General features: G+C 36.3%; 2 protein-coding genes across 2 annotated transcripts; both read left to right on the forward strand.

Annotated features, from left to right (window-relative positions):
- Nucleotides 1-5,324: 5,324 nt before the first annotated feature.
- Nucleotides 5,325-7,992, forward strand: LOC145771111 (uncharacterized). Its single transcript, XM_082582850.1, has 5 exons — nt 5,325-5,540; nt 6,209-6,438; nt 6,697-6,816; nt 7,379-7,829; nt 7,958-7,992. Exons 1-5 carry the CDS (start codon nt 5,384-5,386, stop codon nt 7,990-7,992), a joined length of 993 nt encoding a protein of 330 aa, XP_082438976.1. The 5' UTR covers nt 5,325-5,383.
- LOC145771280 (uncharacterized) lies at nt 7,901-10,994 on the forward strand. Its single transcript, XM_082583019.1, has 3 exons — nt 7,901-8,224; nt 9,130-9,197; nt 9,758-10,994. The coding sequence occupies exons 1-3, from the start codon at nt 8,030-8,032 to the stop codon at nt 10,029-10,031; spliced, it is 537 nt and encodes a 178-aa protein (XP_082439145.1). The 5' UTR covers nt 7,901-8,029; the 3' UTR covers nt 10,032-10,994.
- Nucleotides 10,995-13,114: the final 2,120 nt, after the last annotated feature.

The raw sequence follows: 13,114 nt of genomic DNA on the forward strand, positions 1-13,114 counted from the left end.
GATGAGTAAATGCCAAATTTTAAATATGTTCTAAAGCTTTAAAACCGCTTGATTTAAGGTAAGATATTTCTAAAAAAGAATTGAGGAAAAGATGCTGAGGTTAAAACAGCTATGTAAGACAAAACAGTTAAAAAGAAAAAGATATTTTCCTTTTTGCAAATGCAGGAAGAATAGTTTTGTTTTTGCCTTGGCCTGCGGGAAAATATGTGTGTTCGTTACGTCACTGCGTGTGAGACAGTTTTTCTCGGTTTCTTTTCCTATTTTCTGTCACGTTTCATAATTTTATCGCACTGCTAAAACAAGCCATGATTGTTTGAATAAAGTAGGGAAAGCGTTGAGTGACTTTTCGACATGTATCAAAGTTGTGCTTGGAGCGAGGATCGTGTGATTAGAATACAATCCTTGTGTCCACTCCTTTTGTTTTTCTATGTGCGTATAACCTTCTCTGGTGCTTTGAACTATGAATAATAATAATAAAAAATGACAATCCATGCCAAACACATAAGCAATAAGCATCTCACCAGTTACACTGCACATATAGCGTATTGCGTGAAATGCAAATGCGTACGTCCATCGACAACGAACAAGAAACACAAATATTGCAAATATACAGTAAATCTTAAAACCGATGTATCGAGATTTTGCAAGTCATAAGTTATGATTTGTCGATAAACTCTTCCTTTTCAAGATCTTTTTTTGACACTGTAACCTATTTGCTTTTTTTCACCGTTTTTTGTTCACACATTTTTCAAATAAAAATAAAAAAAACATTTTCTCAGACAGGTTGCAAGTCCAACGCGTGTTGTACAGTATCAGAATTCATTGTAGGCTACAACATTTTTTAAACTAGTTTTTCTTTTTACTACTTTGAACAACAGTACAAGCTTCCACGAAAATGCTCTGGTACATTTTTGTCTAAACCTCTAAAGTATTGCACGAAATCAAGAAGTCAAGCGAAACTTTTAAGGTCAAACAGTCACTTATCTTTGTAGATAAACATATAAACATAAAGTAATCCGATTAGAACAGACGTTTTAGTTCATGTGAATTTTTTTCTCCATCTTTTGAAAACTTTTTCGGTCTGATCCACTACAGTAAGAAGTTTAATTGGGTGTGGTGAGTTCAGAATTGATGAACTCATCTTGGTAGTTTGAACAAGAAAAAATCTTACCAGGCTTTGGTTTTCACTGGAATGTTGAGAGTTGATACAGTAAATACATGAACCAAAATAACCAACGCAACACTTTTAGTAGTTGAACTTGATGTTTTGACAGAACGTAAACTCATTGGCAAAGTTTAAAACCTTTTCAAACGTGTCATAACATATGTACAAGAAGACAACAAAAAAGTTTCAGAATACGCAATTTTGATTTTGGCTTTAATAACTTGGAACTTGCTTCAGTCTTAGTTAGTCTATAAATAAAACAGACAAAAACAAGCTTTAAAGATTTGTATGCCCCAAATATGTAGTGAATATACAGAGTTGTGATTTCTTCCATCCAAAAAAGTGGTTTAACGAGGATAAAATTGAAACCAGCAACAAATACGTGACGATAAGTTAATTTATTTAATAAAATTCAATAATAAAATAAATTGGCCACAGGTCTTAGAACGTCCCTCCAACATCCTGTTTCTGGAACGTTTCTTAACGATAAACCAATTTAAAATGGAACTTCCCTAAGCGTTCTTTAATAGAATGCGAATTTATGGGAGGTATAGGCTATAGCTTGTAGATCAATGTAAAATGACCTGTAGCATAAATAAGTTTTATTAATAGCTTGTATATTCAACATAAATAAAGAGACACATTTTGACTTTGCAATCACATTTTGAGATTTCTCAACTGCAAACGATAAATTTCTTAAATGCAAAAGATATTTCTTCTTACTTTATTCTACTAACCATTGTTAACTAATAGTTCTTGTAGCTACTGTAAATATTTGAGGAGCATTAGCCTAACCAGACTTTCAAGGCCCAACAAAAAGCAAATCAAATTTCATAATTTATTCTTTGTAGTAACTTGCTGATGGTGATCGAATTACAATGTGCCTTCAATATCAGAAAGCGTAAATAGAACCAGTATCGGATCCTGGGAGGAGATTGGGGCGACCCCCTCCCCCCCCCTTAAAACACAAAAAAGTAACTTTATTTACAGTGTATTTGCAGCGTCAAATTAATATAAATCTACACATCTTCGTGTTTTGTTGAAATTTTCCCATTCCCCTTCTAAGGTTACTTATTGGATGCGCCCCTGAAGAGAACATAATGGATGCGCCCCTGAAGAGTTATTCAGTGCACACCTGAGAATTCAAATCAGTGTGTTTGATGTTTCCGTTCCTTCCTTCTCAAAGTCGGGTGCTCACCGAACTGAGTGATCGCGGCGGACATGCAAAATAATAATAATAATAATTTAATAATTTATTTGCATCAGACAAAGCTGTCCATATCCAAAACAAAACAACAAAATAATACACAAACTGCAAATGCACAAATAACGAACAACAACAACGAAATAACATCAAAAAATAACAAAATAATACACAAACTGCAAATGCACAAAATCTCAATAAATAGGCTATCTACTGTTACAAGTTTACAGACAATGGTACGGTAGCGTTACAAGTTAGAAGAACTGAAAGTATTGAGAACGATAAAAACAATCAGATGACATGGCAGCCATCAAAACTAGTTAATAGCATACATAGAATTATTATAATGAAGACGGTAATTTGATATACGATGGCAATCAGACCTCATCAGGGAGGCAACAATAGAGTTAGACGATACTTCGCATCTTCCAACAAAAGAAAAAACATATTTACGAAGTAATGCATCAAATGTTATGATGTTACACAAGACTTGATGTTCACGTACGCTATAGTGTTTAGGCAAATTATGTATAATTCTAAACGCATTATTGAAGGCAACACGCAGACGATTAATGTCACGTTGATGATAATTTTCCCACAGATGACATGCATACATTGGAGTACAATAAGAACGGAATAGAACATTTTTAATATCACTGGAGCACTTGTAAAATTTGGATTTTAATTTGTTGGCAGAACAGTAGATTGATCGCACTTGTCGATTTATATCCTTGTCGTCACACATTGCCGTGTCAAGAAAAACACCCAAATATTTGACACTGTCTACGAATTTGATCTCACTTCCATTGAGCCGTACAATTGGATTCATATTTAACTTTAAGTGTTTTGTTTGGAAGTACATAGCAAATGTAGCCATATCCATTCATTTTCATTACGTTCACAGAAAAATATGATTGTAAGTTTCAAGGTTGCATGGTCGCTACCAGGGCCGTTGAGAGAATATATTGAGCCCGCTATGAATGAGATCGTCGGACACCAAATCAACAGATTTATAACAAAAAGCATTGCATCCAATAAACGCACAATAGTTTCTTTATGTTTTCGGGCCAGGGATTGTTTCGGGTTCCTTGAAAATTTTTTAGGCCCATAAAACTATTCCAAGCAAGGGTCCAAAAGTAGCCTACCTCCCTAGACCCTTCCTGTCAGCTCTACTGGTCGGCTGGTCGCTACAATGAAAAAAGAGCAAGTAGCCTATAATCGTATATTGGAACCGTGTCATCTATGGTTAAATAATTATTTACATTGTTTTAAAATTGATCAAACTTCCAAACAAGTTTAGCCTACTAGGCTACATCGGTTAATTATTGTCAGTTTATCAATCAGCGAAAAACAATCGAAAAACCGACGGTAGCCGTGTGGAGAAATGGATTTATTGGTTCACACTTAACACTCAGTTTTGGCAGAAAATTACACAACCGCTCGTCGAAAAAGCAGTTTCTCGTGAACGTTAAAAATTGTAGATTCACTTTTTGTAAGCAAATTAATAACACCATCAGACAAAATCTTAGGTTGCGTGAAATTACAAAGGAAAGACGTCGGTGCTCCGATAAATTGGACCGTGACTGGAAGCGGGGCTGTAAACATCCGCTGACGCTTCTTTACAGCTTATAGTAAGAATATGAACAGACGAAAGCGGAAACAATTTAAAAACGTCTGTATTTCAGTCATATCGAAAAAGATTGATGATGGATGCTAAAATGTTACAACTTTTGCTGGTTGTTATGAATCAATTACCAAGTGAAAATGACATTTTGAATTATCGACTGCTTTTATATAAAAGCGAGCCTGTTGATTATTTGCTGACAAAGCTGTGTTTTTCTATTTTTGCTTTTCTACTTTTAAACACTACACACAATTTACTACACCTAATAAAGTGAGAACAAATCAATAAATCATTTCAAGGCAAAACGAATGAACCAATATAGCAGACACACCCACAGGTTCAACACAGTAAACACATCTGATCAAGCCAATGAATGGTCACTTGAGACCTAGTAACAGTAAAGACAGGAAAGGTTTTGAATTGGTACTTGTAGCCACTTTCCTATAGTAGAAAAGGTGGTGAAAAGCTATCGTATAAGGAACTCAGCTTCGCATAATTTTCAGTGATGTATCATACAGGTTATAGTAGGTTTCCAACAGCTAGTTTATGGAAAAATTGATACTTGTGTTTGCAGATCATCAAGAACTAAGATTTAAGTCAGCAGTGTATGCTCATTGCTCAGGCAAACGCACAATTTTGATTTAATTTTTGCTTTTACACAAATTTTAGTAGCCTAATTCTGCTAAAGTTTAAACAGTGTGTAAACCAATCGACATGAACCAGCCTATTCCACAAGACTGAAGAAAAACTGCAAGATAAGCCAATTTAACCTAGCCTGCTATGAAGCTTTAGGCAATTTTTTTATAATAGCCTACTAGGTACGGATTGGCCTAATTCTAAATTAATATAGGCAGCTTCAAAGCAGATAAGCAATGTGGTTGCACGTTTCATAAATGTTGCTTTTGTAACCCGACAGTCGGCCCATGTGTACCAGTCCGGCATTCACTTTAATGAGAAAGCGAAAGTGTTAGATGTGATTAGTTCGCCCTGTAGATGATGACTTACTTGGAGGACATTTATGAACGCAGTTATTTGGTAGAGAGATACCGTATTTGTAAATATCCTACTTGAAAAGTTTATTGAATTTTTAAGTGCACTTTTACTTGATTAATAACTTATTTAGGTTAATTAATTACATCACCCCAAATTATAAGTTATTGCGTTGTTGTTTATTATGCTTTACGTCATACAGTCCCTATATTTACTCATTTATATTACTTTTATGTACTATTTATAACAGCCTATTTGTACATCGTAGAAAAGACAACTAGGTTTACTGATAAGAAATATATCTTAGGTACAAAGTATGCTGTAGGCTAACATGAAATTAATGCATTACGATAAATTTTGGTTTGGATCTATACTACTATGATACCAGTCCGCTGCCACAATGTTGGCTTCATATTGTGAATTTCAAGGTCACCCACATATCTCTCGATGTTTTTCTGGAAATCCTAGACAAGATTTGAACTTTGGATGCTTTTTGTCTCAATCTCGCACAGGACATCGCAATGCAGAATCATTGCTGTGGCAATACAAGCTATCAGGTTTAAACTTGTTGATTCTGCATTATTATTATTGAGTGCTTGCTTTACTGTAGTAAAATGTAACTACATATTTTTCAATTGCTCATTTGACGCAAAAATATACTGCAAATTCTGCTTAACATTTCTTTCTTCTGCAATTCAAAAGTTAAGTTTTAATCTTAATCTTTGGGTCTTCTTTCTATGCGTCTTTTCACCCTAGTTTTTCAATATATTATGCTCCTGGGCTATGGCGAAACAAAAGTAGCTTTTTCGCTGGTCTTAACCTTTTTAAAGATAAAATAGCAAATATTCATAACCTCTCAAGAAGGTGACATTTTTTTAAATTTAGCGTATTTAGTGGCTGGTCTTATATAAACCACACCATTTCTTGGCATTTTTAACCCCCTTTCTATTTCTAACTATTTTCATATCCATATAACGTTCACTATAATGTTTTTCTCAACTTATTTGATACAGTATGGCGGTTTTCACATTGCCAACCTCAAACAGCATCATATCATAAGATATTCGGAAGTCTTTTTACTCTCGTCGAAATTATGTTTGTTCATTGTCTTCGCTTTCCATGCGACCACAATCAAATTTTTGCTGGCTTAAGTTTTCCTATGAATTACATAACATTTGTAATTTTCATTGCATCTGTAAACTTTTATATTCATTATTTTTTTTAGACTCCAGTGCAGCTTCTCGAATCTTCAGCAGTAAGTTTAAGCGGCTTTGTTTAAGACGAAGTGCGCCAACTCCCGGTGAAAGAAATATTCGTATCCAATGGCAGCGTAACAGCGGGGGTTGCAATAAGCTGTTAACAAACCAAGTGATTAAACATAGATTGCAAAATGTCTCAAGACCTGAAAGTAGAGCTTCAAGAAGTCAAAATGTTTGTCATACATCTAGCAGCAAGGTAACTTTTTATGAAACTGTTTATAAGGATACAAAAAACTACTTTCAACAACATTCTTGAACAATAAAGTACAGTGTACTCTAATTCTAACACAAAGTTTTACAAGGGTTAACCTATTTTTCCCTTCATTGACAAACTAGTAGGCAAAACTGCAACTAATAATGGGGCAGATTGACGAAAACAAAGCAACGTCAACGTAAAAATCAGGTTTGCAATTTCTGTGCTAAATTATTTTTTATAAAAATGTTGTAATTTCAGCATTACATAAAGAATGACCTTACACGTCAGCATCCTTCTTCAATCACCATCAAAGAAGAATCCAGAAATAAACAACCTGCCGAAACCGATGAGTTCCAAGTTTTTTCTATCGCAAAACAGGTTTGATGGTGTCTAAAGACTCTGCCTTACAAAATTTAACAACATAAACCACTTGTGTTGATTCTCAGATCGTTTCGAGTTACTTGTGCAAATGGTTAAAGTCTTTAGCCAATGTAGACTACTCATGATAGGCTACTAGCTTGTGGTAGGCATTTTAAAATAATTGTTGGATGCCATCGCTGCAAGATACCAAGTCGGCTGTATGGCTGAGTGGTGAGAACGTCCGCGCGACGTTCGAAAGGACGTGGGTTCGACACCGCTCTAGAGCTCGCGGCTGTGTCTCGGTAAAGACAATGGCATGTCAAAATAAAAGTAGCAGCTGATGCGAAGACGTACATCTCTTCTCTGCTTCCTGTCTTGAGTTGGATCTGTGATCTCAGTGTGCAGTATCTTGTGGCAATGGGCACATAATAAAACATAATTGTTATTAGCTGATATTACTATTTCCTTGTTAAGCTACTACTATATTCTTGTTGATCAAACACTTTCAGTACCTTGACTATTGTTTTAGGCTAGTGTGCAGTATGAGGCTGAATGTGAATGACTGAACATCGTTTTGCAGACTTTGGTACCACGTCAATTTACGAAGACAGAAAAACATCCTTGTCGCAGCAATTCAACTTCAGTCCAATGCAAACCATGCAGGGCGTCAAGCAACACTCAATCCAATGGACAGATTTATCAACTTTCAAATCCACCATGCACTCCTTTAAATTCTCCCAATTGTTCAAAAGGTCTGAAAATAGTTTCAAAGTTAGCTTATCGTCCCACTAAGGCAACTTATCCTAAAGGACCACAAAATACAAAAATTAAAAAGCTACATTCTTCCTCTGCATTGAATTGCTCAAGCGAATCACAGCGTCTTTGTCTTGAACTGAATAAACCATATAGTAATGGTGATCCAGATATAACCAGCTGTAAGAATGATGCAAGTTACCAGACTACCAAAAGTCATAAGAATAATGAAAAGAAAAGTTTTCCGGAACCTAAAACTTCGCATCAAGTCTTGGCAAGTGAGGTCAATAAAAAATTGACACAACACGGCGAAAAGGAAATGCCAGCGCAAGGCAGAAACACTATGCAACTAAATTTGACAAAAAGTCACAGTTCAGATCAGTTGCATGATTTGACTTCGAAACAGCAACCTTTTATTCGGATAAAATCTTTCAAGCCTGAAACAGAAATAAAACAGACTGAAGAATCTTGTCAAAAAATGCAAAAGGACCAAAAAATAACCGTAATTTTACCGAAACAACAGTCATCAACACAGCCAAGTCCTCATATTACATGTCAAAACAACAAAACCACCCCTCCGATGTTGTCCTTCGAGAACCCTTTACTCAACATCAAACACATCAGTAACGAACATCGACACGTTACAAGAGGAATGACATCTTTGAAGCGAAATGTAAGTATTATAGGCTATATATTAGGGGAGGGAGATTTTGAGGCTGGGTCCCAAAAACTCCAATAAAATTTACAACCAGGCCTGGCTAGCATCAGGAACAACATTATTTTCTAATGAAACCGATCAATGAAACCCGCCAGGTCTGCCACCCAGATAGGCTAGTAGTATACATATCCCCGCAATATATAGTTATAGTTCTTTTCGATTGCCAACTAAAACATTATTGTATTCGTTATTTTGTTATTATATCCGTAGATAGCCTACTTGGTGCAGTGCTGGCCAAATGACTAAATCTAATTTAGAAAAAAATAGTTAGATAGGCCTACCTACCAGTTCTTGATTTAGATAACTTACATAGATAGCTTGCTTAAAATATTTAGATAGCTTGCCGTTTTTTAAAATACTTAGGTACATCTTTCACGTGCTATGAAGAATGAATTTATCCAGATTGTAAGAAGATCAACTAGTGCTATATTGATGCAAATTTGTTGAGGATGTAAAACTACCGGCACTTTATTATTTGTGTTGTCTATGATAAACAATATAGATAATTTTCAATTAGACAACGCAATGCATTGTAACGTTAGAAGCAATTATTGTTTTTATTAACGTAAATGCAATGACTGGTGAAAACATTTGTAATACGGTACACTAACCAATTGTAAACAGTAGCGTTGACAGGGGTCCCGGGGGCACGTTTGGGCCCGGACACGAGACAATTTTAAAGTCCTGAAACCTTTTCAAGTGGCCTGAAAACTTGAAAAAACCACCTGATATTCTTCAGATATAGTACGTTCTACTTCGAAGTACGGTATCTTGAATTACGACCCGAGGATCCCATTGGTACCTGCTCAACGGTCTTGAATGTAAATAGGCACTATAAGTAGTTCACACTATACTTACAGGAGCTACAACCTGGTTTAAAAACACACTGGAAGATGAAAAGAACCTGTTTTCAAAAAGAATCAAAAAGGTAAATAAATGGATATCAAACGCAAGAATAAATTGATATTAGCCTAGCCTACCCAGAGGTGGGTGCGCGGTATTTGTTTTTGTGATTTCATGAGAATTCATATCTATTCTATTGTACTATCAGCCTAAGATAAGGTAAGTCTAGATCTAGGCCAACGCAAAGCATTGTAGCGATTTTGTTTGTAAGAAGGCAAGCTGTAACAGCTTCCTATAAACATTTTCTACTATAACACACGTAGCCTTTATAATGTAGACCTTAAGTTGCAATATTAGCCTACAGTAGGCACTAAGCCTACATTGTACCAGTGCCTACACACCATTGACGAACGGCAACCAGAAGGACAATTTTAGTGGAGCAAAAGCAACTATTAAGAGTGAAGCGTCATTCTACATGAATTACAATGGTATTACAACGTTGTAATAGCGTTAAAACAGATTTTTTTTACACAAATTTAGAGCGACAATTGCCCCCCAAGCTCCTCTGTCGCTACATCCCTGCTACAAAGTATAGTTACAGTAGGCTACGGTACATTTAACAATGAATCTCTTTTTTTAATTTAGAGACAACAAATTTAGAAAGCAGCAGCATGTGGAAGAGCAAAACAATCATTTATCAAACAGCCCTCAACTTGTCGCTCCCAATCCTTCTTTGGTCAACTTTGACAAAAAGGATGTCTATGGCTATCAGCAAGGAGATTTCTGCAAGAACAGCCTCTTCGAAAATGACCAAGATCCTGCTGTGATGCTGCGCATACTTGCCTGGCTTGATAAAGTGGAAAATAATGCAGATTTTTACTATGGATTTGATGACCAAGAGCTGCATCAGAACAACTAAGGAATAGGTTCAAGTTCAAATAACAATTGACTTAACCCTAAGTAAAGTAAGACAGTGGTTCTCAAAATAGAATCTATACTCAAATTTCGAAGGATCTGTGCAATATCACTTATTTTTTTCAGTTTTATATGGGCAAAGCTTATACATTTTTAGATTACAATTTCATATCGACCTACCGGTAAGCTACTGCTAAATAGATTTATAATAATGATAAAAAAGGTGTGCATAATAGCGAATGGTGTGTACAATATCGTTGATAGGGGGGTCCAGGGGATACTTTTGGACCCGGACACGGGATGACAATTTTAGAGGCCTAAGAACTTGAAAAAATCACCTCATATTTTTTTAATTTGGGGTCCAAGTATCTGATTGGTGCCGGGCCCAAAATATCCTCTCAATGACCCTGGGTGTGCATATTTGATAAATCGTGCTTCAGTTAGAATTTGGATTTTATTGCATTTTTAATATTGTCAAGTTACGAAACCTTTCTACAAGGTTTTATAAAAAAACGCTGTGACCTACTAGGCTGTGGTACTGGTATCTGACTGACAAAGAGTGTGCCACGGCCTACTAGAACACAGCCAAATATGTTGCTATTTGTGAAAATTTATAAGAATCTTAATTGTTACAATCAAAGACATGAGAAACCTGTCATTTTACCACTTAATTTATGCAATAATAACGTAGAATATGTGAGACTTTCAAACATATGTGCAAGTGCAAATCTTACTTCTTTTACTTACTTCGTGACGCGACAATTCATCGAAAGACAATTTATCGAACGACAGTTAATCGAACGACAGTTTATCGAAAGGACAATTTATCGAAACGACAGTTCATCGAACCGACTGTTTATCGAAACGACAGTTCATCGACCGACTGTTTATCGAAACGACAGTTTATCGAATGACGAAGCACATATGCAATGGAATACTCAGAGGTTAAGGGTTAAGGGTTAAAAGTTAGGAGTTAGGGGTTAGGGGTTAGGGGATAGGGGATAGGGGATAGGATCTTGGAGTTAGGGTTAGGGGTTAAGGGTTAGGGGTAAGGGTAAGGGTTAGGGTTAGGGTTAGGGGTTAGGGGTTAGAGGTCAGGGTCAGGGGTTAGGGATTAGAGGTTAGGGGTTAGGGTTAAGGGTTAAGGTTAGGATTAGGTTTTAGGTTAGAGGTTAGGTTGTCGATTAACTGTCGTTCGATAAATTGTCGTTACGTGAACAGTCGTGTCGATAAACAGTCTTTCGATTAATTGTCGTTCAATAAACTGTCGTTTCGATAAACTGTCGTTCGATCAATAGTCGTTCGATAAACTGTCGTAGTACCACTTACTTGTGGAAATAGGAAGATAACAGACTTGTCATAGCTATGATTGTAACAATTCAGACTCTCAGAAATTTCCTCAAATAGCAACATATTTGGCCGCGTTCTAGTAGGTCATGGGTGTGCTGTACAAAAGTGTAACTTGGAAAGCAAATAAAATTGTGCACATGCAATGATAGGCTGGTCTATTTAATGTGTATAAAGAATCAAATACAAATGGTCTAGTTGACTTGAATACGAAAGTTTAATGGTGAAATCGAAATCACACTTGTGTAGCAAAAGCTCTGCAGCCAAATATAATTTAATTTATAAATTCTGTGAAATATTTTACTTTCTTCTATCGCAGGCCTGTCATTGTATCTATGAAAATAGGCCTTCTATTATAATTTGGCTTAAAGGTGTAAAGGAGCCGGAGTCTCTCGGTTTTGGTTGGAGTCGGAGTGGAGCTGGAGTCTGAAATTATTGGCAAAAGTAAGAGCCGGATTGGACCCTGAGTCTGATTTTTTTTGCTAGTTGATGTTTTGAGCGTAAACTTACACTGTTTACGCTGTAGGTCTATTTGACACAGTTGTTATTTTTGTGTACATCTATAGTTTGGTTTTCAAGGTGTAACTTTGTCATTTGAAAACAGGCTTTTCTTTTCATGTTTGTTTGTTTATCGTATCCAGGCATACGCCCGGTGGTTAAAAATTTAGATTAAGTGGACGAGAAAGCAAGGAAGCCAATCTTCGTGACCACCTTCAGGCATGCCTTCAAGTGTCTTACCAAAGACACAACCGCATGCTCTTGAGCGATGTCGAACCGGAGCCTTTTAGGGCTCTCACCACTCGGCAATGCAGCCGATTTCTTTTCAGATGACAGGATGGAAAATAGGCCTACAAGTTACAGTTGGGTTTGAAGCATGTGGAGGTTGAAGTCAATAGCCATAAAAAATTTGGAGCAGGAGTGGAGTCACTGGCTGCGGAGTCGCATTGGAGCAGGAGTCCAGAAAACCGAACGCCGTTCTATTCTGGTTTGGCCCATACAGACCTAAAAACCGTTGGGCGTGTGCATTAATGTAGGCTAGTAACGTAACGTAGTTTACGTTATTTACGTCATTTACGTAGTTTGCGTAGTTTACGTAGTTAACGTAGTTTACGTAGTTTACGTAGTTTACGTAGTTTACGTAGTTTACGTAGTTTACGTAGTTTACGTAGTTTACGTAGTTTACGTAGTTTACGTAGTTTACGTAGTTTACGTAATTTACGTAGTTTACGTAATTTACGTAGTTTACGTAGTTTACGTAGTTTACGTAGTTTACGTAGTTTACGTAGTTTATGTAGTTTACGTAGTTTACGTAGTTTACGTAACGTAGGCTATTTTCAACACATTCCCTGTAATGAACTTGGCAGTTGCTACCTACAAGGTTTTGGTTACTTGCTACTTCAAATTCTTCACATTTGATTATTATAAGCCTAATCAAACTTTACAATAAAAAAGCCTAGTTCACCTATGGATTATCCGGTACTGTAGCCGGTGGAAGCAAAAAAAACTGTCTTTGATAGTCTGTGACAGATCAAGCCCTTAAAAAACGAAACCAGCTAGCACAGGCAAATCTATAGGTCTAACATGTGTATGTGTAGCCTATGCGTTATTACTTCATCAAAATGCGAATATCGGTGGGGTAGCCTATTTTGCACGTAGCCTAAGCATTTTTTTTTTCAATCCCTTGAACTGTTAAATTTCTTGTGTGATCCATACAACAAAATGAGCTTATATGGATTCACT

This window comes from Aplidium turbinatum, chromosome 5, assembly GCF_918807975.1.
Source record: "Aplidium turbinatum chromosome 5, kaAplTurb1.1, whole genome shotgun sequence".
NCBI classification, from domain to species: Eukaryota; Metazoa; Chordata; class Ascidiacea; order Aplousobranchia; family Polyclinidae; genus Aplidium; species Aplidium turbinatum.